Source organism: Manacus candei, unplaced genomic scaffold (genome assembly GCF_025592945.1).
Source record: "Manacus candei isolate 608988 ecotype Guabito, Panama unplaced genomic scaffold, ASM2559294v1 h1tg000057l, whole genome shotgun sequence".
Classification (NCBI taxonomy): Eukaryota; Metazoa; Chordata; class Aves; order Passeriformes; family Pipridae; genus Manacus; species Manacus candei.
In genome coordinates this window covers 5,469,259-5,495,324 of record NW_026138105.1, presented here as the reverse complement: position 1 = coordinate 5,495,324, position 26,066 = coordinate 5,469,259, and the positions used below count along the sequence as shown (strand labels likewise).

General features: G+C 43.2%; 1 protein-coding gene across 3 annotated transcripts; it reads right to left on the bottom strand.

Moving 5' to 3' along the window:
* Positions 1 to 1,391: 1,391 nt before the first annotated feature.
* On the bottom strand, positions 1,392 to 24,505 carry SLC9A8 (solute carrier family 9 member A8). 3 transcript variants are annotated; one of them, XM_051802781.1, is made up of 16 exons: positions 24,364 to 24,505; positions 23,704 to 23,882; positions 21,758 to 21,838; positions 16,924 to 16,982; positions 14,850 to 14,933; positions 14,210 to 14,311; positions 13,353 to 13,387; positions 12,603 to 12,746; positions 11,210 to 11,348; positions 9,941 to 10,046; positions 9,153 to 9,269; positions 7,890 to 7,972; positions 6,058 to 6,169; positions 5,399 to 5,619; positions 4,148 to 4,294; positions 1,392 to 2,906 (listed from the first exon to the last, which is right to left on the bottom strand). In XM_051802781.1, exons 1-16 carry the CDS (start codon positions 24,369 to 24,371, stop codon positions 2,775 to 2,777), a joined length of 1,749 nt encoding a protein of 582 aa, XP_051658741.1. In that variant the 5' UTR covers positions 24,372 to 24,505; the 3' UTR covers positions 1,392 to 2,774. The 3 variants fall into 3 exon arrangements, with proteins under 3 accessions (XP_051658741.1, XP_051658742.1, XP_051658743.1); XM_051802782.1 differs by lacking the exons at positions 23,704 to 23,882; positions 24,364 to 24,505 and adding an exon at positions 23,032 to 23,687; XM_051802783.1 differs by lacking the exons at positions 16,924 to 16,982; positions 24,364 to 24,505 and having other exon boundaries at positions 23,704 to 23,756.
* Positions 24,506 to 26,066: the final 1,561 nt, after the last annotated feature.

The window sequence follows — 26,066 nt, the reverse complement described above, 5'->3', positions numbered from 1 at the left end:
CTGGCACCTCCTCCCTGCTGCTGTCAGTCTGGCCAGTCTGATGTGACTTTAGCAGCCCCCAAAATCAAGCTGGGTGGCTCTGCAAAGGGCATCTGGGCTATGAGGAAACTGAGGCACAGAGCAGGCCTGAGAGCTGGCAGGGGCCTCACAGCAGAGTGGGTTTGCTGTCCTCTGGAGCAGTGGAGTGAGACCTATTGGTTTGGAGAATGGGATGGGCTGGATGAGGTGGAATAACTTCTGTGAGCTGGTAGAAGCTGAGCTCTGGGTTCCCCTGCCCCTTCCAGGTATAGCTCCTGGGCTGGGGGGAGCAGCCAGAGCTCACAGTCCAGCAGCACCCCAGGGCTCTGCAGTCACCAATGTCTGTGTTCAACTTTGGGGGGTTCCGTAGCCAAGAGCATTAAAAAAATCAAGTTTACTCTTGCACTGATTTGCAGATGAAACAAAGTTAGATGGGGCAGTTACTGCTTGTACAAAGAGGATTAGAGTTTTATATTGGTCTGATAAAATAGGAAATTATCCAAAGTAACTGCCAAGCAAGTCAATAGAGACAGACAGTTTTTCTTTTCTAAGCATAATAAGTGAAGAAGTCCAACCTGTGAAACGACTGAGGGAAAAGCCAATGTATTGATAACTGAATATGAGAATGGGTCACTTAGGTAAAAACTTCTTTTTGTTCTAGAATAAGGAAGTCAGACAGCTGTCTTCTCTCAGAATACACACTTAATTCCAAGTTTTGACAAGTGTAGTATTTTCTTAAATTTTGGAATAGCTGCTTTTAAATTAAGCCATCCAAAATGTCTTCACCCGAATTGCTTCAGAGCGATTCCCCCCCCCCCCCCCCCGCTCCAGCTGCACCAGGTAATTGCTCCGATTCCCGGTGGAATCCCTTCCCGGGATGTCCCGAGGGGCCGCCGGCGGCCGCCAGGGGGCAGCAGCGCCCAGCGCACCTGTCGGCAGGTGCGGGGCCGGTCCCGCGGAACCGCCGCGATCCCACCGGGAAAAACACAGCGAGCGGCGGGAGTGGGGATTTCAGCGCGGCCCAGGCACAGCGCTAACCCCGCTCTCACAGCAGCTCCACCCATGTACCCCTGCCGGTGACAGGAGATGCTCCCAGGGGCCTTCCTGCATACTCCTGGGCTTAGGGGCTCAAGCTGAGAAACCCGGTAGGGCTGGTGGGTGACTGAAGGGTAATTCAGGCCACTGGAGTCTAGAAGGGTGCAAAAAAGCACGATTTTCACACAGATTCTCCCAAGAATAAAGCAAGCCCTGAGTGCTTTCATGCCCTGCTCAGACCCACCTGTGCATGTTCCAGCTCTGGGATGAGTAGTGGGGCCCTTTGAACCGGCAGGGAAAGAAAGGGCAGCAGGAAAAACTGCTCAGACAACACAGGCTCAGGCTTCTAAACACATTTCTTAACTTTTATTCTCCCAGCAGGTAAGCAGTGGTTAAAAAACCTCAGTAGCAAAACCAGATTGAAAGTGAGTCTCACACTTTCAGAAACAAACATGTGCATTTGCATGTCAGATTTGGGTGCTGAACTACAATTCACATCCCCCCAGTGGATATGCAAACGACCAAGGAGGAATTTGGCAGTGAGAGCAAACTGCTGCATGTGTCACCATGGCAAATGTGCAACAAACATGTGTGTTCAAGTGTTGGCAATGCTGAGCAAACACTGGGCCGTGGAGAACCAGTGCAATGATACCACAGATTCTGAAACGGTGTAGGCAGGAGAGAAAAATCTCCTTAACAAATGGGACAGCACAATGGAAGCTGTTTGGCACTTCCTGGCTGAGGCTGCTTCAGCCACGTGCAATATTAACCTTTCTGTACTTGGATTAGATTTTGTAGACTCTTCTCCCTCATGTATGTGCTGCTTTTGCTTCCACAAAAGATTAAAAATTCCACTGGTGAATTCTGGGGTGTTAGGAACACTTCATGAATTAGGAAATATAAAAGCTGCTCTTTTTTAAGATTTGAAGCCAAAGTGCCAGCAAGGAGCAACTGCCAATTACAGAAACCCAACTGCAACTGGCTTTAGCCAAGGAAAAGAAACAACAATTTCAAACACAGTTCTGCACTGTGTCACAGTACCCACACTCCCCCAAACCATGCTATAATCAGTACTGTGGATTAGATCCCTCAGTATAAAAACAAGAAATCCCACAAAATAGAAATCAAGAATTTCTTAAGTGACAAAATTATGTTTTCAGAGGTGCTTCCTTGTATGTGCAACATCTGCTTTTGTCAAGGTATGCATCTTCTCTGGGTTTATAATGTGCAAATCCCATAAATTATAGATTTATTCCAGTCAGATTCCCTTACTAGTGCTGAAACAAATTCACAGTATAAACTGTCAAGACTCTCCATGCTGTGAAGGAATATATATATTTAAAAGGTAAAGTGCAATTTCTTCTGTTTTGCAGAGCCACTCAATGGCTTGGAGTGCAGCGTGTGGTCGCAACAGGTTTTGGAATGGGAAGAAGCCCTTCCATTAACCAATGTCATCATTTCATGGCAGATGGTTCAGCTTCTCAACAGGCTGCAGGAATTTGCTATGCAGTGAAGTCTGAACGAAGGCTTCTTCGTTCAGGCCATCCAGTGTCCGACACGTGTGGGTTTCCCTCCCTGACCAGTAACAGCAGAGCTGTGGTTTTTACCTAAACGTGTAGCACAAGACGTGCCTGAAATCTGAAAATTCATCCTTCGCTTTCCAGCTTTCGTGCAGTCGGACTCTGGGTACTGGACCTTCTCTGTAAGGCTCTGACACACCCTCACCGCACTCCTGCCCCGCTCTGCTGCAGCAGCTCTTGCTCGTCGTCCTCCGACCCCGAGGGGCCCTGTCGTACCTCCTCATACCACTTGTTTGTCAGGGTTTTCATCTGGATGCGCCCATCGTGCAAGTCCTGAGGCAAAGGCAAACCAGAGCACTTTGTTACTTGGCTACCCCACCACTTGTGTGTTAGAGCAAAACAGAAAGACGAGTTGGCCATATTCCTCAGGAAATAATCTGTTCCTGGTCTCTACACATGCAAAGCCATTCTGCTTCCTACCAGAAAATATTTATCAAGTGCTCAGTCAGTAATTATTGCCACAGATGATAGTTTTGATGAGGGGTATTTTTACCTGTGTTTTTAGACAGTCCTGCTCTTTGTGTTTCAACAATCCTAATGCTGTCTGGAGGACCTGGCTTTGACTCTCCTTGTGTTCCCAGGCACACTGGGAAGCTTGTGGCCTACTGTGTTGATTCACATGCTTATTTTTCCAGCCTTTGGTTGCCATCTGGATGGCAGCCTGTGCTTTTGGCTACCAACTACAAATCAGACGCTTACTCTGGTTTCTTGATTCCTTTTTGGTTTTGCGAAAAATGCCTTTAGTTTTTGTGGGAAAGTGCTGAAAGGGTACTTTTGAAAAGAAGGGTACAAAACAAGAGGAAAAATAGTACTTTTGAGAAGGCTAGGAAGATGAAATGTGCACACTTTATGTAAAATTATCAACTCCACAGCCAAAACGCTTAATTCTACGGCAAACTGGAAAATGGGTGAATTATGTGGCTAAGGAGCCTAAGGTTTCTGAGGCACAGGAGTGAAAATGACACAGCATTTACACCTCTGAGAGCCACTCAGTGTTAAGTTACACTTTCAGTCAGGTGTCATCTTGCACTTACAGCCTCACAGCTCTGGTATCCCAGTGGAGCAGTCTGAAAAGTGAAGGTTGCAATGCTGGTGCATATTTCCAAGACAGAAACTGCACAGTCCCAGAAGTCACAGAACCATTGACAGTAAGAGGCAGGAACTGTGTGAGACAGCACTTTAAAAACTCTGCCTGAGTGGCAGCAGGTTTTTCTAGCAGCAGCAGTAACCAGTAACTCCTGATACCCTTCCTGGTTCTCCACTTGATTAAAGGCGAGCTCAACAAATCCATACACTGAGTTTAACTGGGGTAGCCCTGAGATGCTCATTTAATCCAACCTGTGCTTTTACAGTGCAGCTGTTCATTACAGCTGCTCTATCTATGCATGAGCAATACACAGATGTCTCACTGTCCCTAATGCACAAACTGTGTGGCTGCATGACGAGCCCTGAGTGATACTGAGGGAAATAACCAACTCTAGTCTCTTTTCTTCAAGAAAATGAGAATGACTTACTTCTTGTGTGAGTCTTCTGGTAAAGAAAGGATTCAAATACTCAACATCAAGCCGCATAAACCCTTTGAGGTTCTGGCGTTTTATGTACTGGGCTTCATATTCCTCCTCTGTGAGCTCTGATAAATGTTCGGATTCTATGGTGTTTCCCTGGAAAAAACACAAATATTGGAATAACCTGAGAAAAGTGCCAGTCATCCCTCCAGCCTGCTTCAGTCCTTGCCCAACACTCTCCCTTCTCACAACCAGTTCCCACTCTGGAACAATACAGAAATTATCACCCCAGCCTCCCTGGGCTTAGGGCTGTCTGAGTCTGTTCAGCTGCCGATTCCCAGAGCCCCTTGGCTTCCCTTTCCACGCTGAAAGGGAAAAAGGCCTCAAATGTTCCATGTTCTGTATTGTCACTATTGCTGAGAACAGGTTTCCAGTGTGCAGGTTTTCTCTTGTGAGCTGGACAATGATTTTATCCAGCAAGCACCACTGATGTCATTGTCCCACTGCAAACAAGCTGTGTCAAACACGGCCTGTCCCTGTGCTTTTCCCAGGCACATCCCTGCATGGACAGTGCAAGGTAATTCTGGAGACTGCAAGCAACCTCATGCCACGAGAAAAAACGAGTTCTGAAGATCCTACAGAACAATACTCTGCATATATTGTTCAATGGTTTGGGGATAAACAGGCAAAAAATGCTCTGGGATACATTATTTTCTCCAACCTTTTGCACAAGACATTCCAGAAACTGGCTGTTGGTTTTGTCAGTTCTGTTACTTTGCCAGAAATTGCTTTAAAATAAAGTCTAGTCAGAGGGAGGCTGCTGTTACCACCTTCTCATGGCCTTTGCTTTGACTTTTTCAGAATAATTTCCATCTGCCTTTCATGATTAACTTCTGTCTCACACTGTACTAACTACTTTCTTGCTGTATATGACTCAATCCTCTATCATCTGCTTTACGCTTTTGCAGGGATTACTTTAATTTGTATGGATCAATTTATAACTGGATTCAGTTAAGAGACTATTTCTCCTCCCTTTGTCCAAACAGTTATTTTGTGTAAACATTAACCAAACTCTGTCTTTGGGATATTTTAAAATTATATTGCTTGGCTTTGTTCTACCACCTTGGCTTTTCCCATCGCTTTTATTCTACTTTCTTGTAAAAAATTATGTACTAGCCCTGAAAAATGTTTAAACTGGGGAAAGAAAAACCCCAAACAACAAAACCCAGTGATCCTCTCGGTAAAAGAGGAGGAACAAACCATCTTCTCTGTCTTGCTCAGATTAACGTCCTTCTTGTTCCTCTTGCGTGGTTTGGAGTCCTCAATGTCCACGAGCCTGATGAGGGGCATGGTGCCCCCTCCCAGCAGCAGGATGGTGAACAGCACGATGATGATGGTCGTGGTCCCGATGAGCTGCCGCTTCTCTATGGGCTCCAGGCCCAGGTGGAGGCTCAGGGCGTAGGGAATGGCACCACGTAAACCTTATTGGAGAGAGCAGCACATCAGTGGAGAGTGAATCAACAGCAAAACTCCTCCTGAGCACCCTGAGAACTCAACAGGAATTCCCCAACTTCAAACGTTTTGTTTACAACCCTAGGGCGTGTGTTTATTGATCACTTGGTTCCCACCCTATGACGAGTCTAAGAACTTCAGGCACTGCTGTTCAAACTGTGAAGCTGTTAGGCCTAGAAAGATAAGCAGCCTCTTTGTAGAAAAGCTTTAGTGGGCTCACCACTGCATAGTCCTCCAGCACAAAGGGGAAAGAGGACATTTCTGTCCCATTCGGGTTTGAGAACAGTGCAAATGTTCAGTTGAATTCTTCTCAACTAATGGAAACCCAGTTCCTCTTAGAGTGGCCCAGACAATGGAAAAGATAAAACATCTTTTTCTGGTTCTCTATATTTTGAGCTTTAACTTACCACTAAACCACATGATAAACATCATTTTGGGGGTGATTTTATGATCACGGAAAAAGTTGAGTAGGTAGGAAAGTGGAAAAATATTCACTGCTCTACCAAACAGAACCAGCACCTGAAAAACAGGAATAAAAGCAAAAGACCATCGGATGTGTTACATGCATGAGGCCCCAGCTGCAGCTGCTTTTAAAGGAGAAGGTGAATATACTCTTTTTGCTCACAGGCAGGTGAGCTGCTCAATGAACACAGAGAAACTTCTCAGCATAAGGCATTGTGGAATTTAACTCTTGAAAAATCTTGTCTGCTTAACTGAAACTAACCCAGACCTGTCACTAATGGAGACCAGGCAGCTTTACTTACAATAACTAAATGGAACCCAAGAGGCATTCCAGGGGCACTAAGAATTACTTTGAGTAAAAGTTCTCCTCAGTTCAGTCTGTTCAGCTCCTTTAATCATTCCCTTGGCACAGCAGCAAAGAGGAAATAAGATATTTCTATTCTCTCCCAGTGGACCAGTTCCTCAGAGAGAAAGGCCAGAAGCCAAACAAAAAGCACACATGCTGATTTCTCAACCCTTCGCTGGGTATGGCTATAAAGCATAACACACATTGAAGTAACATTTTGAGAGGGGAAAAGAGAAAAAAAGGTACTATTGTTTTAATGGCAAACTATTAACACAGTGAAAACATTAACTCAGAAAAAGGCACAGCTTCCTCAATGCATTGCTTTTAAGCTCCACCACAAACAGACCTTGGTAAGGTAAATATCCCAGAATTAGTCAGCAGGATCCTTGAAGGGCTGTGCTGTTTTCCTTTATGAATCACCCCAAAATTACACAATTTGCATTATGCCTGAAGGGGTAATGCTACACAGGAGGAAGTGTCACACCTTAGACACGTATTAGATAGGGAAGTTGGGTGTAGTCCAGGGAGAACAGTTCCCTGGGCTGATATCCCTATCTGTAAGTTGTAGATAACAATTCTTCCCTTGAACTATGCACTAAAAAGGGCCAGTGTATGTTGCTGTAAGCAACTGGAAATGGGTCCCCATTTAGTTCATTTGACTCTACTTTTCTTGCTGATAATAAACAATTATAATAGCAACAGATGTAGGGAATCCCCATGTGAAACATAATTCACTGTCACTCCATAAAGCTACAGTGAAATACAGATTCAAAGACAAAGAATTAAGAAAGGAGTCCAAGACTGAACACACACTGGAGAAGGTCTGAGTAAGGACTTCCTCTGAAGAACTCAGAGGGAAGAAGTGATGCATGGACTAAACTAGTTTATGTAAACCAACTGCAATGATATATGAGAGAAAACTCAAAAGCTGCAATACTGGAGAGATGAAAGGAGCAGAATTTGATACTGGTTTGCACTGGAGTTGCTATGAACTGTCCATCACACAGATCACTCATGGGAACCTAAAGACAGGTAAAAACTCAGGACTGTTCTGATAAAATGACCAGAATGGTTATGGATACTAATCTCAACATCTTGTGAGACTTAATTTAATAAATCTAATAGTGTCCAAACAAGCAAGGTTCTTTTCCTTGTTTTTACCAATCTTATACAGAAGGGCTTCAAAATAAGAGCTGAAGGGAATTCCTTAAAGACTGAAGTATTGTACATCAAAGTGCTGAGAACAGGAATAATAATTTCATGCTATTAGAGAGAGTAAACTTTGCACAATATATAAAAATGCAGAAGTATTTTTATAAAAACCTATAAATCATAACAATTATTCTAAAATCTTTTAACTGTAATGTCCCTTCCCCAGTAAGAAATATTGCAAAATGCATCTAAAAAGTATGGAAGAAAGTAAATACCTACTATGCACCAGATGACAAAGGACATTTCAAACTTGTGAGGAAAACTAAAAATTGACAGGCCAAGAAATGCAAAAACACACGTTTCTGAAAAAGAGAAATCACACCTTAAATAAACAATTCTAGAAAACCTTTTTTACTCCTATTATAAATTGCTACATACAGTACATAAAATGGTATTTCCTGACTTTTGAATGCACAAAATAGGCCCAAATGCTGTGATGCAAAAGGCCAGACTCTTACTCTTGCTGGCAGAGGACAGCACTTAGTCCTGGGTGTAGGCTTTTCTCAGCTGTAAATTACCAAGGAGTGAGAACAAAGCCAGCAAAACCTTATTCTAAAGACTGAGGGACTTTTAAATTGAGCAATATAAGACCTATATTTTTTATATATATATATATATATATATATATATATATATATATATATATAATTTTATATATATATATATTATTATTATTATTATATAAATATTTATATATATATATAAATATTTATATAATTTATAAATTAAGCTGCTGACCAGGAGCTACAGAAGTTGCACAGTTATTCATATATAATTCCTTTACAGTGACTTGACTGAATGCAGGCTTTTTTAGCTTTTGTAATAGATTCAGACTAAACCCTGAAGAGCTGCTGCTGCTGCTCAGGTAAGGAGTGGTTAAGTTTGGTTTGCAGCAAAGCCATTCCCTGACCACACTGAAACTGCATCCTCCAGCAAACAATATGGAATTCATCCATGGCATCCCCCCAAAACACAGGGATATGTTTGTAATACAGAAACATGTCGTTTCTTCAAAGGTTTGCCTTGTAGAAGGAACTGGAAAGGCTCTGGGACTGAGTTGCTCGTACCACTACTTCCAAAAACTTCTCCATTTGTGAAGCTATTGTTTTTGCAAGTAGATTTTTATACACAAAACCATTAAAAAAATAGTACTCAACCCCCATTCCTACAACTAAAAATAGAGCAGAGGAGTACAGGAGTCAGAGATCTCTATTGGGTCATCAATCTTGTGGCAAATCTTAGCAGGAGCCTGCAGGATGGGAGAGAGAGATTTACTGCACATTTTATCCAGTGTGGCAGGAAAGGTGACTTTCGAGTGCCTTCCAGCCTCCACTATCAGGAATTCTCTTGAACACAAGCCCCATGGACATACAAATGCCTAGAAGCAAATTCACACCTCTGCTGCTCCCAAGAGAATCACCATTTCACGTGAATAAGATTTTAAACTATTAATACTAGATATTAATAGTAAGCAGCACCTACCACACATGAAAGCAACAGTTCTCAGGGTCTGCTGCATTAAAATCTGAGTGACTGGGGACAGGTTATGGTGTGTGTAGTGAGACATCACGATGCCAGAGAAGAGGATGGCCATGATACCTGTAGGCAAGAATATGGCAATAAACAGAAGAAATCAAAACTAAAATCACAACCCAAGAGAAAAAAAAAAACAAACCAAGCAGAAAGCCTAGCTATTAGAATTACACTAACTGTGGCATCCCTTTCCTTTGGGAAATCAGACAGGAAGACCATTGCCTTAAAACTCCCACTTAAATCAGCAAAGGTCAGAGACATTGGTCATCCAGGTCTTTGTACTTGCTCCTACAGAATGCTGGGAGAAGTTCACCTCTTCAGCAAAACCTCTACCAAGTATTCAGAGACACACACAACACTCTGGTCTCAGCTGATTTCCCCAATGACACTGAGGACAGGCAGAAAACCACCACAGGGCAGCAGGCTGGGCATGATCTAAGTTTGCTGAGGTGGCTGAGATCTGCAGTGTGCAGCTGAAACTTTAATTCTGTGTTGGGCAAAGGTAGCTGGGGACAATACCAGTATTTACAGTGGCTAACTAATGCTGATGAAAGCTGCAATTACCTCTTTTAGCTTCTGTAATATGAAGCAGAGAATAGTGTTTTTTTAAAGCCAGTCAAAAGTAAGAACAAATTAAATGACAAAACACCCCAACCCCCCCCCCAGGGGCCCTCTGAAACACAAATAATTCCTACTCCCTATCAAAGAAATTTGCACAGACTCATTTTGCTAGTCACCTGAGAGTGAGATCCCTTCTGCAAGTCCATAAGGAAGGTAAGCAAAGATAATCATCATCCCAAACTCCAGGGAGGGTGTCTTCCTTAAATCAATGTGCTTTAGCACGTACACAGGGAAATGTTATGGAAAAATGTAAATTAAAACAAACAAAAAAATCAAAGAAATATTTGCATCTGTGTCATTCCATCACAAAACAATGATTATGTACTTCTCTACTGAACAGCCAATAAAATCTACACATTGGCCTTCAACTCCAGTATGGAAGGATAAGTAATTCCTTATGAGGAAAGTTTGATATAGAAGCTACTGCTGGTAGAAGTCTGTCAGAATGGACAGAGATAGAGACAAGAAAGATCTGCTACTGATGTGCCTCTACAATATTGATAATAACTGGTAAATCAAATACTTTGAGGCACAAATTACAGTAAAAGGGCAAATAAGCTGCTTTTCTTGAACATCTGTCTCCCTCTTTTGTGGCGATATACGGAATAATTTAAAAGTTTGTTGAATCAGGCTGCTGAACCAAGAGGGAAATTTCTACATTTAATCAAACATTCAGCTCTTGTTGCTTACAAAGTGCTTGCCAGTGTGTCCCAGCTGACATGAACAACTGTTGTACAAGCCCAGATCACCTGCAGTGAAGTCAGTGTTAACATTAAAGCCCCGAGAAGTAACAAAGGTGTCTGGACTACAGCAAACAGCCTTCCTGACCTCAGCAGAGAAGCTTCTGGGTTGTTTAGCAACCAATTCATGGAAGTGGAAGAGGCAAAATATAACCCAGTGTAAATCCAAACAGAACAGTGTCTGCATTCAGCTGCCTGCACATGATCCATAGGGACAAATGAGCAGGGCTGACTCAAAGGCCCTTGGGAAAAGGAGCTTTTTTTTTTCTTTTTAATTAACTGTTTTTTGCATGTAAAAAAAGGAGCCATATGCTTGTAAAAATGGCTTGGTATTGAAATGGAATTAATATATTTTGAATTTACAAAACAATTACCATATCTTATAACACTCCAATGCACAAAAGCTATTATACAGCATTTCAGACCTTAATTATGTTCATAAAAATTTGATGTGACTTTTTAATACACATTCATGCACACTAACATAAAAATAAAATGAGCATGACAAATTCCTCAGCCAACAAAATAATGCCTCATAAGAAATATCCCCTAAGAAATGCTGCAGAAGATGGGAAAGAAATATACTATTAGAATGTTGAAGTTCACGAATTTATACATATGTATCACCAAATGAAAAAAGGATATTAATGCAGAAATAAGACCAGTAAGTGTGCCAAGCGCTGCAGAGCCAAAGAACATTTTAAGAAAGTATCCCAGTGCCTGTAGGAAGGTTTGCCATCCACTTACATCTGACATATTTTCCCTTGTCAAACCTTCTGCTGTGCTAGATACAATTAAAAGAGAAATAAAAAGAAATGGTTATACATTCCAAGCCTGGATCCAAAAATATCAAACATCTTTTGAGCACAACAACAAAAAAGACTCCCATTTCTTTGTTGCTACCACTCTTAAAAGGCTTTTACTGTGATATATATAACAAGAGGAATGTCAAAAGATGTTAAATCAAGCCTTAGTGTAATCCCCAAAGGGAAACCTAATTCTGCTAAAAATCCAGCAATGCTCCTCTGAAGAATCCCAGAATGGCGTAAATAGGCTATGGTGATGCCCAGTATTTCAAAACAATGTTCCAAGTTTGAAAAGGGAAAGAAATCACATTTTACAGAGGTAAAAACTCATGTGGTCCTCCAAGAACAACCAATGAACAGGAAGAACTCTCATCAAATATTTAGGTGTGGATGAGAGACAAGAAGGTCACCGAAGGAAAACAAAGCAGCCCTCAGGAGGAAAGGGGAGAAACCTCTTTGAATTTCAGGGATGTATTTCATGGAAATTCTGTGCAAAGAAGATATGAATTCCAACCAGTGATCCTTTTGGCTGCTGTTAGCCTTCAGGGTCTTCCATAAAAGCACCACAACTGTAGTCAAAGCAGTTAGTTCATTGGAAAATGACTCTGACTTCACTACCTGCCTGGTATATCTGCTCCTTCTATACAATCACAGTCAAATCTGTTGATTTCAGCAATAACATGAAGATTTATCCATCCATTTTTTACTCTTTCAGCCCCAAAGAATTATCGTGGGCAAAAGATAAGGATATTGGCTGTCCTTCTTTCCTGTGACAGCCCCAACATAAATATGAAAGCATTGCATGGATGTGGATGTATTCCCCCCCAGCTGCAGTGGGACTCTGGGCATAGGCCAGTGACAGAGATGCAGCAGCATATTTGGCAAGGGGAACATTTCTGTGCAAGCCTGAAAGGTGACGTGTTGGTTTGCTGTTGTCAGGAAAGCAGACAGACAGAGAGCTGATAAATGAATGGAATTAGATAGCAATCAATTATCTGGGATCAATGAGATAAGGCACTGGGGCAGTGGTAATAAGGCATCCATTTACTGTCTTCTGCCTATGCAGTTCATGCTTTTAACACAGAAGGACCACACAAAATTCCGTTTCACACCAGAAATACGTGATTTGTTCTAAATGGAGGTGGCAGAATTACTGTATGTTTGAATAACTAATCAACAGAAAACAAAGTGGTTGCTGGTTCCATACACGTGTGTAGTTCCATAGCACTCACTTGGTCAGGACAATTGAGACTGCATCATTGAGAATGCTTTCTCCAAAAACCAACATGTTAAGCACAGGATCCACATTGAGGGCATTGAAAATGGCAATAGTAGCCACAGGGTCAACTGCAGATATTAAAGAGCCGAATGCAAAACTGGGAGAACACAAAACAAAAGAGAAAAACTAGATGAAAGAAAAATACATACCTAGTAAGTTGTGTGAACAACATGTAACAAAGACCTTTTGTGTTACAGTTTCTACACAGTGGTAAGTAATGCTCTCTTTCAGTTCCTGAGAACTTGATCCTTTGCCAAGTTCTTGGAAAAAAATCTATGTTGATACTGAAAACTCATTCTGTCTTTTAAGAGAAGATTTAGATGAGGAAGTTATGCCTTTATATTTATTAATAATACCAACTAATCAAAGTTTACAAATCTTAACTTTAAAGTTTGGTTAAAATACTCAGTATCTGTCTAGAAAAATCACTGAGAATAGAATAGAATAGAATAGAATAGAATAGAATAGAATAGAATAGAATAGAACAGAATAGAACAGAATAGAATAGAACACAATTGGGAAATAAGGGTGTAATAAAGAGGGTACAGAAGTCTTTGATCTATTTATTGGTTTCATATACAGTGTTGAACCTCAGCAATCTAAACACCAACCAGAAGTTGGCCAACTGCAGTGCATTTCCCATTTATAGTTATCTGGAAGAAAGCTTCATTTCATATACTACACCATTTCCCCAAGAGCTTACCTGTCTGTCATGTTGAGTTTATAAATTACATCAGCCTGAAAGAATAGGTAAAACATAAAAATCACAATCAACTGTGGTTTTCTGCTGTTTTTAAAAATGAAACTATTTATCAAATCCCAAGTTCATTATCAAGAAAAAAAAATCACAGTAGTGATGTTACTCAGTTTAACACTGCCCTCCAACAGTGATTTACTGCTGCAATTCTGGTCAACCAAGATCAGGGAAGACCGGATGGAACTGGACCAGATTCAGGTGAGTAGAGTAACTAAGGCCTTCAAAGTAATAGAAATCTGAGGGGCAAAGAGGAAAGTATGGAATGCTTTGCCTACCAGAATGAAGTCTGAGAGAAAAGATAAATATCTGTGTCTATATGTAATCAGTGGGAAACACCAAACCACAGAATATAGAGAAGAACAAGTAAGTTTAATACTGGAAAGCAGAAGATGGCTCTAGAGAATACAGGTTTTGGAACAGCCTTGTGATAGGAAGGCTGTGTAAGTTAAAAAAAGTAATTGCTTTCCACATGGAGCATGCTGTGTCCCAGAATCACAGAGAGGTTCAGGTTGGAAGGGACCACTGGAGGTCACCTGGCCCACCCTTCTTGCTCTGCAGGGTCCCCTGGAACACATTACTTGGAATTGTGTCCAGACAGCTCTTGAGTACTTCCAGGGAAGAAGACTCCACAGCCTCCCCAGCAATATCCATGGAAAGGGTTGTAAAACACTGCCTTTGTGAGAGCAGAGAATTGGACTTTGTGACTCAGGAATTCACTTTCACTATGTTTGTCTGCTCTTGAAAAATAGACTTTCAAATAACAAGCCAGATATACTGAAGTGCTTCAAAGCAGTAAGTCTTACCCGGCCCAGGAAATAGATTCCTCCACCTACAATGAAAGCTGATATTGCAGTGCCAAATACAGAGAACAGAATGATGGAACCAATGTTCTGAAAAAAATTACCCTGGAACATAATAACAAGTAAATTAGTGAAAATTGCCGGAGGGAAATCTCATGTTTGGGTTTGCATCTAAATTAGATTCTGATTCACAACTGGGTTTCCAGTAATAGCCCCCTTGGCCAGGACTAGTGTTGTGAGACACATCCATGGAAACACAGGTTCCCAGGCAAGGGGTGAGAACCCTTGGGAACCTTTTCTTCTCCTTTATCTGTGGAATGACGTCACCTTCCCCACTTCTGATCCTACTCCTTCCCAGTCTGGCTCCTTCACAGCAGCCCTTGTACAGCTCTGATGAGGTAAGAAACCTCTCCAGCCAAGGAAAAGCACAAACCCAACACCTTGCCAGCAGTCAGTTATCAGTAACAACCAATGTTCTCTGCACTCGGGGTTGAAGAGGCTTAAATTTTGCACTCTCAATTCCCTAATGGTTAATATAATGGAAATTAATGCAATTATCCTAAACTTCATGAAGATAACTAAAAGCAGAACGTGTTCTAAACAAAACCTCAGCATGCAAAATGAGTTTCTGGCAGGGGCTGACCTTGTGCAGTGAATATCCAGATTCAAATATAATAGGTGGAAGCAAAAGCAGAAAAAACATATTTGGACGAAACATTTCTTCTTCCTGAAAAACAAAAATGAATCATAATGTCAATGATATCATCATCATTATTGAAATAATACCAAATCTTCCAAAAGGTAAATTATTAAAAAATATGTTGGAAAATGAAAATGGCATTAATCTTTCTCCCTTCCTATCACAAAGTAAAAGACTGAAGAACAGTAAGCTATTCCAGGGCTGCTACTTCTATTGTTCTTTTTCAACCTAGTGACAGAAATCTAGGAGTTACTTATTTTAAATTACTGCCTCCAAATAAGCCACAGGGAAAACAGGTTATTTATGGCAAACGAAAAGTCTTTCTGTTTCCACAAAAAGTATTCCCATTTTATCTCACAGTCTCGAAATCTGTACGGACTGCCAAGGAACAGTGACCTCTTGGACACTGTTTGAACAGAACAGGTTAACTGGGACCAAGGAAAGCTCATCACACCATCACCTCAGTGCACCTGCAGGAGACCAGGCTCACACCACTGGGAGGAGCCTGAGGCTGGACTCTTCTCAGCAAACACAGTTTCTGTCTGAAATTCAGTGGTGCTATTCTTGATGGTTCCTTTTTGCCATCACAGTGATATAAATGGCATCCAGGATGAGGCAAGATGCTATTTTTTGGTGCCCTCACTCTTTGTCACCTATTTCATCCCTTGGCTAATGCTGCTCATGGAGCTGTACCCCCAGCCTGGCACACTGGTTTTTCTGCAGGCAGACTAAGCAAAGAAAGCAAGTTATTCCCAGCTGAGTGGGCCTCTCTCTTTACCCACCTGTTGTCTCCCTCCTGGCCTCCCAGCAGAGCTTGTCACCTTTGCAAGCACCGATTAACTTGTTTAAATCCAGGTTAAACAGCTGATGGACTGTCCTGTTCAAACCCCAGCTTTCAAAACAGAGGTCCTCATCTCTTTAAAGTCTCGTTCCTGCCTGTACCACAGATAATCATCTTAAAGGATTTTGGGGGCTTAGAAAACAAAACTCATCCTTTAGACTGAGATGCTCTAGTCCAGGATTCTGCACGCACAGCTCCGTGCATGGATGGCTGACACTGCCTGGTTCTGTCAGCACAGTAACTGCACTGGAACAAACTCTCACCCCTCTGAGCAACTGTACCTGAAACCAGAGCTGGACAAGGAGGCAAGAACAATGGAAAGGAAGGACTGCATTTGTGGTGCATGGAAGCAGAGACCAGGAAAGTACAACATGAGGACTGTGATTATTAGCTGTGGTAGCCAAGAACCACCAGCAAACACAAGGTCTTAGAGATGAACTTGAGGAAACACTGAGTAAGGCATGATCATTAGAAATTACATTACAAAGTTCCTAGGGCAGGGATATGATCCAAGCTTTGCCTTGTACAAGGACATAGCCAGCAGTTAAATATTCTATTTTTAACCATGTCCGATAAACAAAAAGTATCTAGTAAATTTACAACCATTTAATAAAGTTCATAATTATTATTGACTAGAACATTTCACATCTGAAATTATGGCAGCCTCTGTTAAAACCTAAACTTGATTACAGTGAAAGTAACTTAAATAAGCAAATAATAATGTGATATCTGTGACCTTTTACCTTGGCTGATAATGTGAGCAAACCAGACACAGCTCCCCAGTGCTTCCCAAGATGTGCCCAACACTTCCCAGATAATCACCATGTAATTCATCAGCTGGGATCAGTATTTACCATGTTAACAGAATGAGTGCTCAAATCAGAGCCACATTTGGAGCTTTCTTCTTTTTTCCTACATACATGATCTCAGTCAGATTATTTTATTTAACAAATAAGAAAGTATTTTAAAATGCTGATTTTGTGGCTGTTTAACTGACAGTTCATTGCTTTGATAGTATGGATAAAATGTAGGAGGCAAAATCCTTGTTTCACTGTAGACTTCACCTCTTGGAGACGCTTCTGCCAAGACACTCTAAAAAATCCTACTATTACAAGTAGTCTTTTTTAAACGTTTAGGGATTGTTCTACAATTAAAAATTAATTGTTTCAATTATACCTTCCAGTTGGCCAGCTTTTGAGCCTCTATGATTTTTATAAAAGCTCCCATAAGGATACCTAGGAGAGAATGAGAAAACATTCTGAAATAGCCACAAAACACGTCACTGTTTATCAGCTCTCTAAGTTTTAAAAGTGCAAACAAGGCAAACCATAAAGCAGCAAGTCTTTTAAATCACAAAAACACAAGGTTGTTTTGGTTTCCATATCCAAATACCCAGTTTTCAATACATTACATAATTCCAGATTTTTCCTGACACAACAGATTGTCTCCTGGGATATCCCAACCCAAACACTCATACTGAGAGTGTGATGCTTAGTGATGCAGAAAGACAACAGGCTTAACTACTCAAAACCACTTCTCATCTAAGCTGCACTCAAATACAATTCCACCCTTCTTGCTGAAGAGTCAGGAAGTTATGAGTTAGACATCTGTGCTTCATGTCACTTCAATGCTATTTGCAGTGTTAAAGCAGCTTAAATGACATCAGTCCTCTCCAAAGAAGTGAATTTTGTTTCAATGAAATCACAGCACTTTCTGGTAACAAATTCCGATCAGGGTGGAGACACTGTCAGAACTATTTCCCAAATGAATTACACATCTTTTAAGTCATGTAGAAATACTAATTTGACTATAAAAGAATTTTATCAAGGCTGCTGCAAACTCAATGGTTAAAGGTTATCATGCTCTTTCCTCCTATAAATCTTCAAACGTGTAAGATGTGAGACAAAGGTTTCTTCTGGAAGTCAAGAAAATAACTCACAAACTGTTGTTAAAATGTTTTCAAGTAGTTACGAGGAATTTGTCTTTAGTCAGATTCCAGATCTGTGTTTCTGCATAGCTGTGTTTTATTATTTACAGAATGGAGACTTCACAGTCAAACACTGTGATGTAGAAGAGAAATACACAAAATGAAAGGTAAAAAGTGGCTGAGAAGCTCTAAGTACACTTTCCTGTACCTCAGGAGCCTTTATTCTCTCATGCTGCAGCTAACAAAGGAGTCTTACAAATAGAATCACATGGATTACTCCTGATGGATGTGTCACACACACAAAGCCATGAGGCCTAAGCCTTCTTTCATACAAAAATCTGTGAAGGCATCAGTCCCTGAGGATAGAAATAATTGTTCCATGAAATTGTTTATATGGAAAGGAAGCGCAAAACATTAAGGAAGGAACATCAAAGGTCTGCTGTTCCTTGAAGGACAGAACACAGATACAGCCACTCACATGCCACACAAACATGGGTCTCAGTACTAAGTTAGGCCTCCCACCCTGGGATGGCAGCTGGGCCAGAAGCCAAGGCCTAGAACATTCCTAATTTTTGCAGAGTAACAACACTATCTTCAGCTGGTACAGTCAGTACTTGTATCACTTAACAAAAAGTCTGTGTGGGGAAAAACCAAACGACAAGACCCAAAGCCCATACACCTGAAGGCATGGATGTCAGGAAGTGTGTTACTTCCTGAACTGATGCTCACTGTGGTGGGATTCAGGATTGAGAGCCCTCACACAGAACTAGGTTTAGACAGGATTTAAAAGAGAATCCCTTAACTCACTTCTTCTGAAGTGGAAGGGCTCCAGCACGACTTTGGGTAACTGGAGCCCTGAGTAGGCCACCCATGGCCTGTGGGATACAGGCTGAACACCCCTATCCTGAGCCCGAGGCTTAAGCTAAAGGTTGGCTCAGTCTCTTTTTTCAAGGAAGAGTTAATCACAAGATAACTCTAACAGCATCACAGACAAAAAAGGTCCTTGCATGATATCAAAAATGAAACAACAACAATATCAATAGAGGGCAATAGCAGAGTTAAGGGGACAGGACGGGCCTGAATACAACTTACACTTTTACATAGCAGAAGTGACCTCTACCTGCATATTACACACAGCAGTACTAAGATTATGTCAAGCAAAGTCATGAGAGACTTGCACAAAATAATGCATCAACAAGAGGGTTTAACAGCAGCAGAATCAAAGTTTGTTGCTGACTGTTAAAACCTGTCCCATACATCTTTACTCTTCCTTTATTACTAGATGAACAAACACAGTTTTTGATCAGCTGGTTCTATTAAATCAGGCAGATCAGTTTTGTCAAGGAGCTAATTGGAAAGTTAAGTCTGTAAGAGTTAATCTAAGCCCCATTCTTTTGAAAATTTTACAGGAATCTTCTTATTACAACCAACCTTTATTTTTCCTGAGAACACGTTAAAACTCAGTAACAAATCAAAGAGAAAAAACTTTTCTGGCAGCTATTTTTACCAATGAGATTCCATCAGCTTTCAAGGATGAAGATCAAAATCCAGCCTCAGAAAATGTGTTCCTGCCCTTTCCACCAGGAGAGTCACACGCCCTAGAAACCATAAACCAGAAACTTCCGAGCAGCTTAGACAATGGGAGGAAAAGCACTTGTGAGAATCACACCTATCTTCTCTGCTGTCACTTTTATTAGCCTTTAATTACTTCCTGAGAACATTTGCATAATTTAAAAGCCAAAGCAGGACACACCTCACTTCTGGCACTGCTCACAAAACTGGATACTCGAAACTCAAGCTGTGCTCTTGCAGCTGTGCAGAGCATTGCCAGTCCCAGGGGAACACCGAGCAGCAATGAGCTGCAAATTCCAGTGATTATCCCGATGCCGTGTCCTGTCACCAGCACCAACAGAAGTTCAAGTGTGACTGAGTCTATAAACTAAATAAGGTTGAAATGACACAGGACATCTGGGCTGCTACCGGGCATAACACCCTGCTGACTTCCAGGAACTGCATGTGCCGGTATCATCTCGCCTGGCTGGGGGGACAGACTGCAGCTCTGCTGTGGTTCACCCCAAAACCCACACGGGCAAGTTCCTGCATGGCCTCTAGGTGAGAACACAGCAGGTGCAGCTGCTGACCCAGCCTGAGCAGCAGCAACAACCCCAGGAAGAAACCTCTCTGTTTCATAAACAAGCTTTGGTTGGGACTGACAGGAGCGCAGGACACACCAACACTTAAATCCAACAGCTAAAATCCTTCTCCTGCTTCTGAGATGCCAAGAAGAAGAAACAGAAAGAGGAGAACGTCTGTGCCTCTGCTGCTCTGTACAGCTCAGCAGGAGCAGGGACACAGGCTGGCCCAATACCTCCACTTTGCACTGCCCAGGACGTGGCTTGTGGCAGGATATACAGAATGATAGCCAAGAGAATCCAAAACTATGCCAGCAAGAGCAATCAATACACTGCTGAATTTTATATTGGAGATTATGCTTAAATTTAGAATAGCTATTTAATAGCCATGGTAACTAACCTGATTTGAAGCCAAATCGACACCTTTCACCTGGGTTTTTGTATACAAAGAGGACGGATACTGAAGGGATAGCAATGTCCTTTTGGAACCTTTTAGGACACTGGGAGATACATTCACCAGACACCTCACCCATCCACGGCAATAAAATAAGGAGGGAGAGAGAGAGAGAAGTGTGTCAATAGTGAGTCAGGTGCTGGGCGGTTTCTGTGGGGATGACAACGTGAATCAGGGTGAGTTGCAGCAGCTCTGATCCATGTCATGGACAGAAGCATAAAAGCATGAAAGTCTGAGGGATGCTGCTGCTATAAAAACACCCAGGAAATCCACACCAGCACCAGGACAGGTTTCTTACAGGTCTGTTTGTTTTTCAGCTGCACAGAAACACTGGAACTCATATAGGGTCTTGCAAGTGAATGTCATTTGAATCTTCAAAAGCTTCTACTATGTGAGTAACATGATGTGGTCTGCACCACATACAGTCATCTACAAATGCAGGGAGTTATGCTGCCAGAAAATATGCTTCTCTTTCTGCTGAGTAACACCTCCAAGATTTTCTCAATCTAGCACACAAGATGCAAGAAGATCCCTTTTTCCCAGAAAGCATAAGTTACTGACAAGCACCAGAAAGCTCATTTCCTTCCACTGAGAACTTGTGTAAAAACACACTCAGGAAAATATGAGAGAAGACACCAGCCAAGCCCAGGAGAAAGTTAAAAATCTACCTGCTCAACTGGTTCTATGCTCCTCTGAGCTACACTGGGATTATAACTAAGCATCTTTGTCTTCTTGTGGTATTTTTAGAACAGCTGTCAGTGAAAGTGTCACTAGTAATAGAAGCAAAAATATCACAGAATCTTGCAGACAAGCCAGAGACAGCTGAAAAACTGCTGCTGGGAATACTTAGAACAGGCTCTTCAAACATTAGACAGCATGTAGAGAAAATGGTAAATGTATATGGCCTGATTTGCTCCTCATTCACAAAATCAGGAGCATAGCATACAAACACATGAAATTACCCTAACATACAACTACAGGCTTAGGAATACTCCAAATTTAATTCAAACAAAATTAGAACCTAATCTCCATGAAGGGTGCCATTGTTATAGCTCAAGTCATAGGAAGAGCTCTTGCCATGGGTACTGCTGGGATAAGTTTTCAGGATAGTTGCAGTCCCCAGCTACATTAAAATCACACACAGAAACATAATTCTAACAACACTAACACAAACACATGTACCACTTCAAAGGGAAGGCTGGAGCCTCGTGGCCAGGGAGTGCTGCACATCTCCTACAGTAAGGATGCAAAATCAGAGGAAGATGCCAGGTAGTGACATCCCTGTGGGTGTCATTTTCCTGGGTCAGTCTCTGCCTGTATGCTCATTTATTTCTTCAAAGAATTCAACTCTATGAATTCATTGTTTTCTTCACTGCATGCAGGTTGCTGCATCTTTCTAGTGATGGTTAACACACAACAGAGCATTATCTCCACTACAGGCTACTGACAGTCCCTGGATTAACACAAGTCCAGTATAAAAATGTCATGGTTACTCACCTAAAGACACAACAGCCACGCTCTCTGGTAAAAAATGAAGTCGGTATTCTATCAGTAAATGCACCAATATGATGCAAATAGCTATGAAGGGGAAAAAAAAGTAGATTTAGATGTGTTAGAGGAGAATAAAATATACTTTTAAGTAGTATTTCTAAAATACACACAGCAAAACTTCTCCCAATGATTTAGTAGACTTTGCTTTGGCAATAAACCAAAAAGCACCACAGTCTCAGCAGTAGCTCCCACCACCATAAATATTAAGGCACCCTGGGATGTTCCTGAGCTGTTGGTCTCCATTCCTTGTGTTTGACTGCTCTGCTTGTGTCTGGCAGCACATCACATGCTCCAGGCACCTGTCAGGGCTACAGTGACAGGTACAAGTGCTGTGCCAGGCTAAGGGACACCTGAGTGTCCCTCAAGGGAAAGTAAAAGCACCACAGCAGCAGGGAAGCCATGGATGACAGGAACGTGGCACAGCAGGGATGTGACTCTAACAGCGGTATCTGAACACACAAACAAGCCATAGAAACACAGGGTTGGAGACCAACTCAGGAACTTCAGGCACTTTACATCTGGGGCTTGGCTTTGACACAGCACAGAACCAACCTGCTCCTGGGGCTGTTCCACTTCAGAACATTTGTAAAGGCCACTTTCCAGAGTGGGGCCCCACACATTCATGTTCACCTTCCAACCCTCTTAAATGAGAGATTATGAACGGGAATAATGATGAACAATAAGCTTTCATACTGGCTTTACTTTGTTCAGGGAACCCCCCTGTCCCCAGGGTGATGCTTTTAAGATCCATTACGTTATCAGACTGGCATACAGACTGGAACATTGCCAAAAAAAATCACAGCTTGTTTGGTAATTCCCAGGAATGCAATTCTACCATGAATGGTCCTTTTAAAATCCATGAGACACACATACTCAGAAATACTGCATTTTGCTTTGGTCTTTCTTTTGTTCAAATCCAGTATGTCAGTGAGCTCTGGGAACAGAGGAACCCTCTCTGAAGACACACAGGTACCTCAGAATTAAGCAGAAGCCTTCTACTTTTTGCTGCCCTTAATAATAGTTAGAAGACAATTTTTTTTTTAACCTTAAATGACCTGCAGAAGTTGGCACACTGCTGCCAACTCTATACCTTTTATTTCCTATATTTGCTACTGGAAAAATCACCAGTCAGAAGATGGTGCTGGGGCTGTCTGCCCCAGCAAAGTCTCTCAGTGCTCTGGAGGAATCAAGCACAAGCACAGAAAGGAAAACAGACAAACCTTTCACCCTCCTGAGAGTTCTGTTATCAGTACAGTTCTGGCTCCAGCACTGCTCTAAGCAGAAGGTGAGACAACTATATTCTCTTGAAGAAAGACAACAGCCCAGAATTACAGAAAAGTCTGGTGAGCACATGCCACCCAAAATGCCACTCTATCTGCACAAGTGTCAGTGATGACACTCTGCACATTGTCATCACATCCCTGCACAAGTGTGAGAAATTGAGAAGACCCCCAAAAACAGATACTGAAATGGACTACTTGTGCTTGTAAATCTGAGTGTCATCCACTGGCTCTGGGGGCTTCAGGAGGGCAGGAGTTGTTACACTGACACCTACCAGTGCACCTACCAGAGTTCTCAAACTCTGCCCAACACCACGGGCCATCCTGACAATGTCTGTTCCACACATGAACAGTGCCAGGTGCTTGGTAAAGAAGGTAAAGACAATTAAAACATGTTGTTTGCACTTTGAGACCATGGTGAGAATATCTGCAATGGTCCCCAGCCTTCCACAGGGTTGGGAGGGTCAGGCAGTTACACACCAAACTTCCCAAATCCCTGTGCAGTATCCCACAGCACAGAGAGAACCAAACTACTATGCCTGTGAGTTGGCCTCTGTCCTCAGGCACAGAACACGTTAACAGAGACTAACAGACTCTCAGTTCATCATTCACCTATAACAAGAAGACTAAAAAAAATCGTCATGCCACTAGACTGCTCCTCTTGCTGTGCTTGGACTCCAGTCTGGACTGGCAGGATGGGCTTGGGAGGTGTGGGTGCCACCAGCTTGGTCGTAGCAGCCAGCAGAGTGTGGAGGGTGGCATTGATGGCCTCATGGGTGACATTTGCAGACCTGTCAGGATAATAGAAGATGTGATCATAGTGGATGGGAGCAGCGCGACAGAGACTCAGCCTACTGAGGACATGCACAGACCAACCAGCCACCAGATCACACCTAATCTGTGCTGCTGACCAATTCGCTAAGAGTTATTAAAAGCAGTCTACGGCCACAAATACTGCAAGGTCAGGTTAACGGAGCTGATTACCGCTGGGTTGCCTCGCGCACTGCAGACACCAAACCCTCGGCACCGCACCCGGGAGCGATGAAAGCTGACACAGGGCACGAACAGCCCGCCGTCAGACCAATCCCACCGCGGGGCCCGCGGGCCCGCACCCACCGGCTCCTCCCGCCGCCCTGGAGCTCTCGGCGCCGCGCGGGGCCGCTCCGAGCCCCTCACCGCACCCCCGCAAGCTGCTGCTGAGGGAAAGGTCTCCCCGGCCGGCCCGGCCCAGCCGTGCCTCGCAGCCCCGCGCTCGCTCAGTCCCGCACTCACTCCGCCATCTTGCCGGCCTCAACCTCCCGCCGCAACCCGCGCGCCGCCACTTCCGGCGCGCCCGCAGCCGGCGCTCTGGCGACCACCTCCGGCAAACTCTATGGTGGGCGCGGGGATGGCCGCGGGAGCGCGAGCGGGGAGGGAGGGGGTCACGTGACAGCGAGGCCGGCCCCGTCACGCGCCGGAGACGTCACGGTTCCCGCGCTGCGCGCGCGGGGGCGGGGGGGCGCCCCCTGCCGGCAGGGGCGGAGACTGCAGCGCTCCCTCCGTCAGGGTCGCCATTGCTGCCAGTGCTCCTTATCCCTCAGTGCTGCCAGGGCTGGCAGTGCTGCCACTGCTGCCAGTGCTCCTTATCCCTCAGAGCTGCCACTGCTGCCCCAGCTGCCGTTGTTCCTTGTCCCTCAGGGCTGCCATTGCTGCCCTTGCTGCCCTTGCTGCCCCTGCTGCCAGTGCTCCTCATCTCTCAGGGCTGCCATTGCTCCTTGTCCCTCAGCCATCGCCACCAGTCACCATGTCCCCCAGAACTGCCACCCCCCAGTGCACCTTGTCCCTCATTCACCATGGCCCTGCACCTTGTCCTTCTGCTGCTGTTGTCTGCTGGCTCCTGCTTTCAGCCACCACCGCCCAGCAGCATCTTTTGTCCCTCAGTGCCACCTCCCAAGCTCACCACTCACCCCAGTGTGTTTAAGGACAGGCTGAGGTCGTGGTGGCAGGGGCTCGTTTCGGAGGGTGCTCTGGAAACAGGTGTAATGTCTGCAAAGGTGTGCTGAAGCATCACACCAACACACTCCGTGGTGCCTAAAAGCAGGAAACGGGTCCTGATTTTTTAAATTAGACCCGTTAGATCTGTCCCCTCACCCTCTCCTGGGTAAGGGCACAGCTGGTCCACGTGCAGCTCTCACCACTCAGCCCAACTGGGAGCCTGGTCTTACAGCAGGGAGAAAGTGTCAAATGAGCCCCCGTACCATTGAGCTGAATCAGAAAGCATCAAAACTTTCATAAAAATGCTTTTGAATGAAAATATCAGGGAGTAATTAATTAGCGATTTTGATCAGTGAATTAAAATAAAGCTTAGACTGGCTTTATCTGGTCTAAGTTCAAACGCCCTCCTGGCACAGGCTGCTGTGGTGCTTTGGGTCTCTAAGCTCTCCCATGCACCAGTTTTTACCTGGGAAATGAGGCTAATTAGCACCTTCCAGTTTAGGAAGCCAGTCATGGGCATACATACATCCAGTCTGTGCCAGTTTGAGGAGCTGGGATGACAGGGACTACGGAAACACAGCGTATATAACAGCATCACATGCATTTCTGTTTATTTCTCGTTTGACTAGCTCAGAAAATAAAAGGGGGGTTGTACAAACAGACATATTGATTTGAATACCTCAGGTCGTTTTAAAGGCCCTCTAGAATATCAGCAATGAACTTAATGAAAATGAAATTTTAGACTTGCTGCAGACGCTGACACTCGTGATCCATTTACTTAAAGTGAAAGCCACTCGAATAAGTGAGAACATGCCTGACTTTTAAAAAGCAGTGATTTGAGCAGCAGCTGTTTTTTTCTCTTTGTGTCACAGACAGGGCAGAGCTGGAGAGCGCCTGGTTTCCTGTCAACAGGCTGAAGCTACACCTCCTTTTCTCTCATCATCTGATGTGGTTTTGTTGTGACCTACTTAGATAGTCTTACTACAGTTATGACCAAGAGG

Bases quoted from the DNA above. Each gene is read 5' to 3' on its own strand.
- SLC9A8 (XM_051802781.1), bottom strand. The intron at 14,934-16,923 runs GTATAATTGAAA...TTTGTTTTTCAG, and splicing joins AAAAGCTGGCCAACTGGAAG to GAAGAAGAAATGTTTCGTCC. The intron at 12,747-13,352 runs GTAAGCTCTTGG...GTGTTCTCCCAG, and splicing joins AAACTCAACATGACAGACAG to TTTTGCATTCGGCTCTTTAA.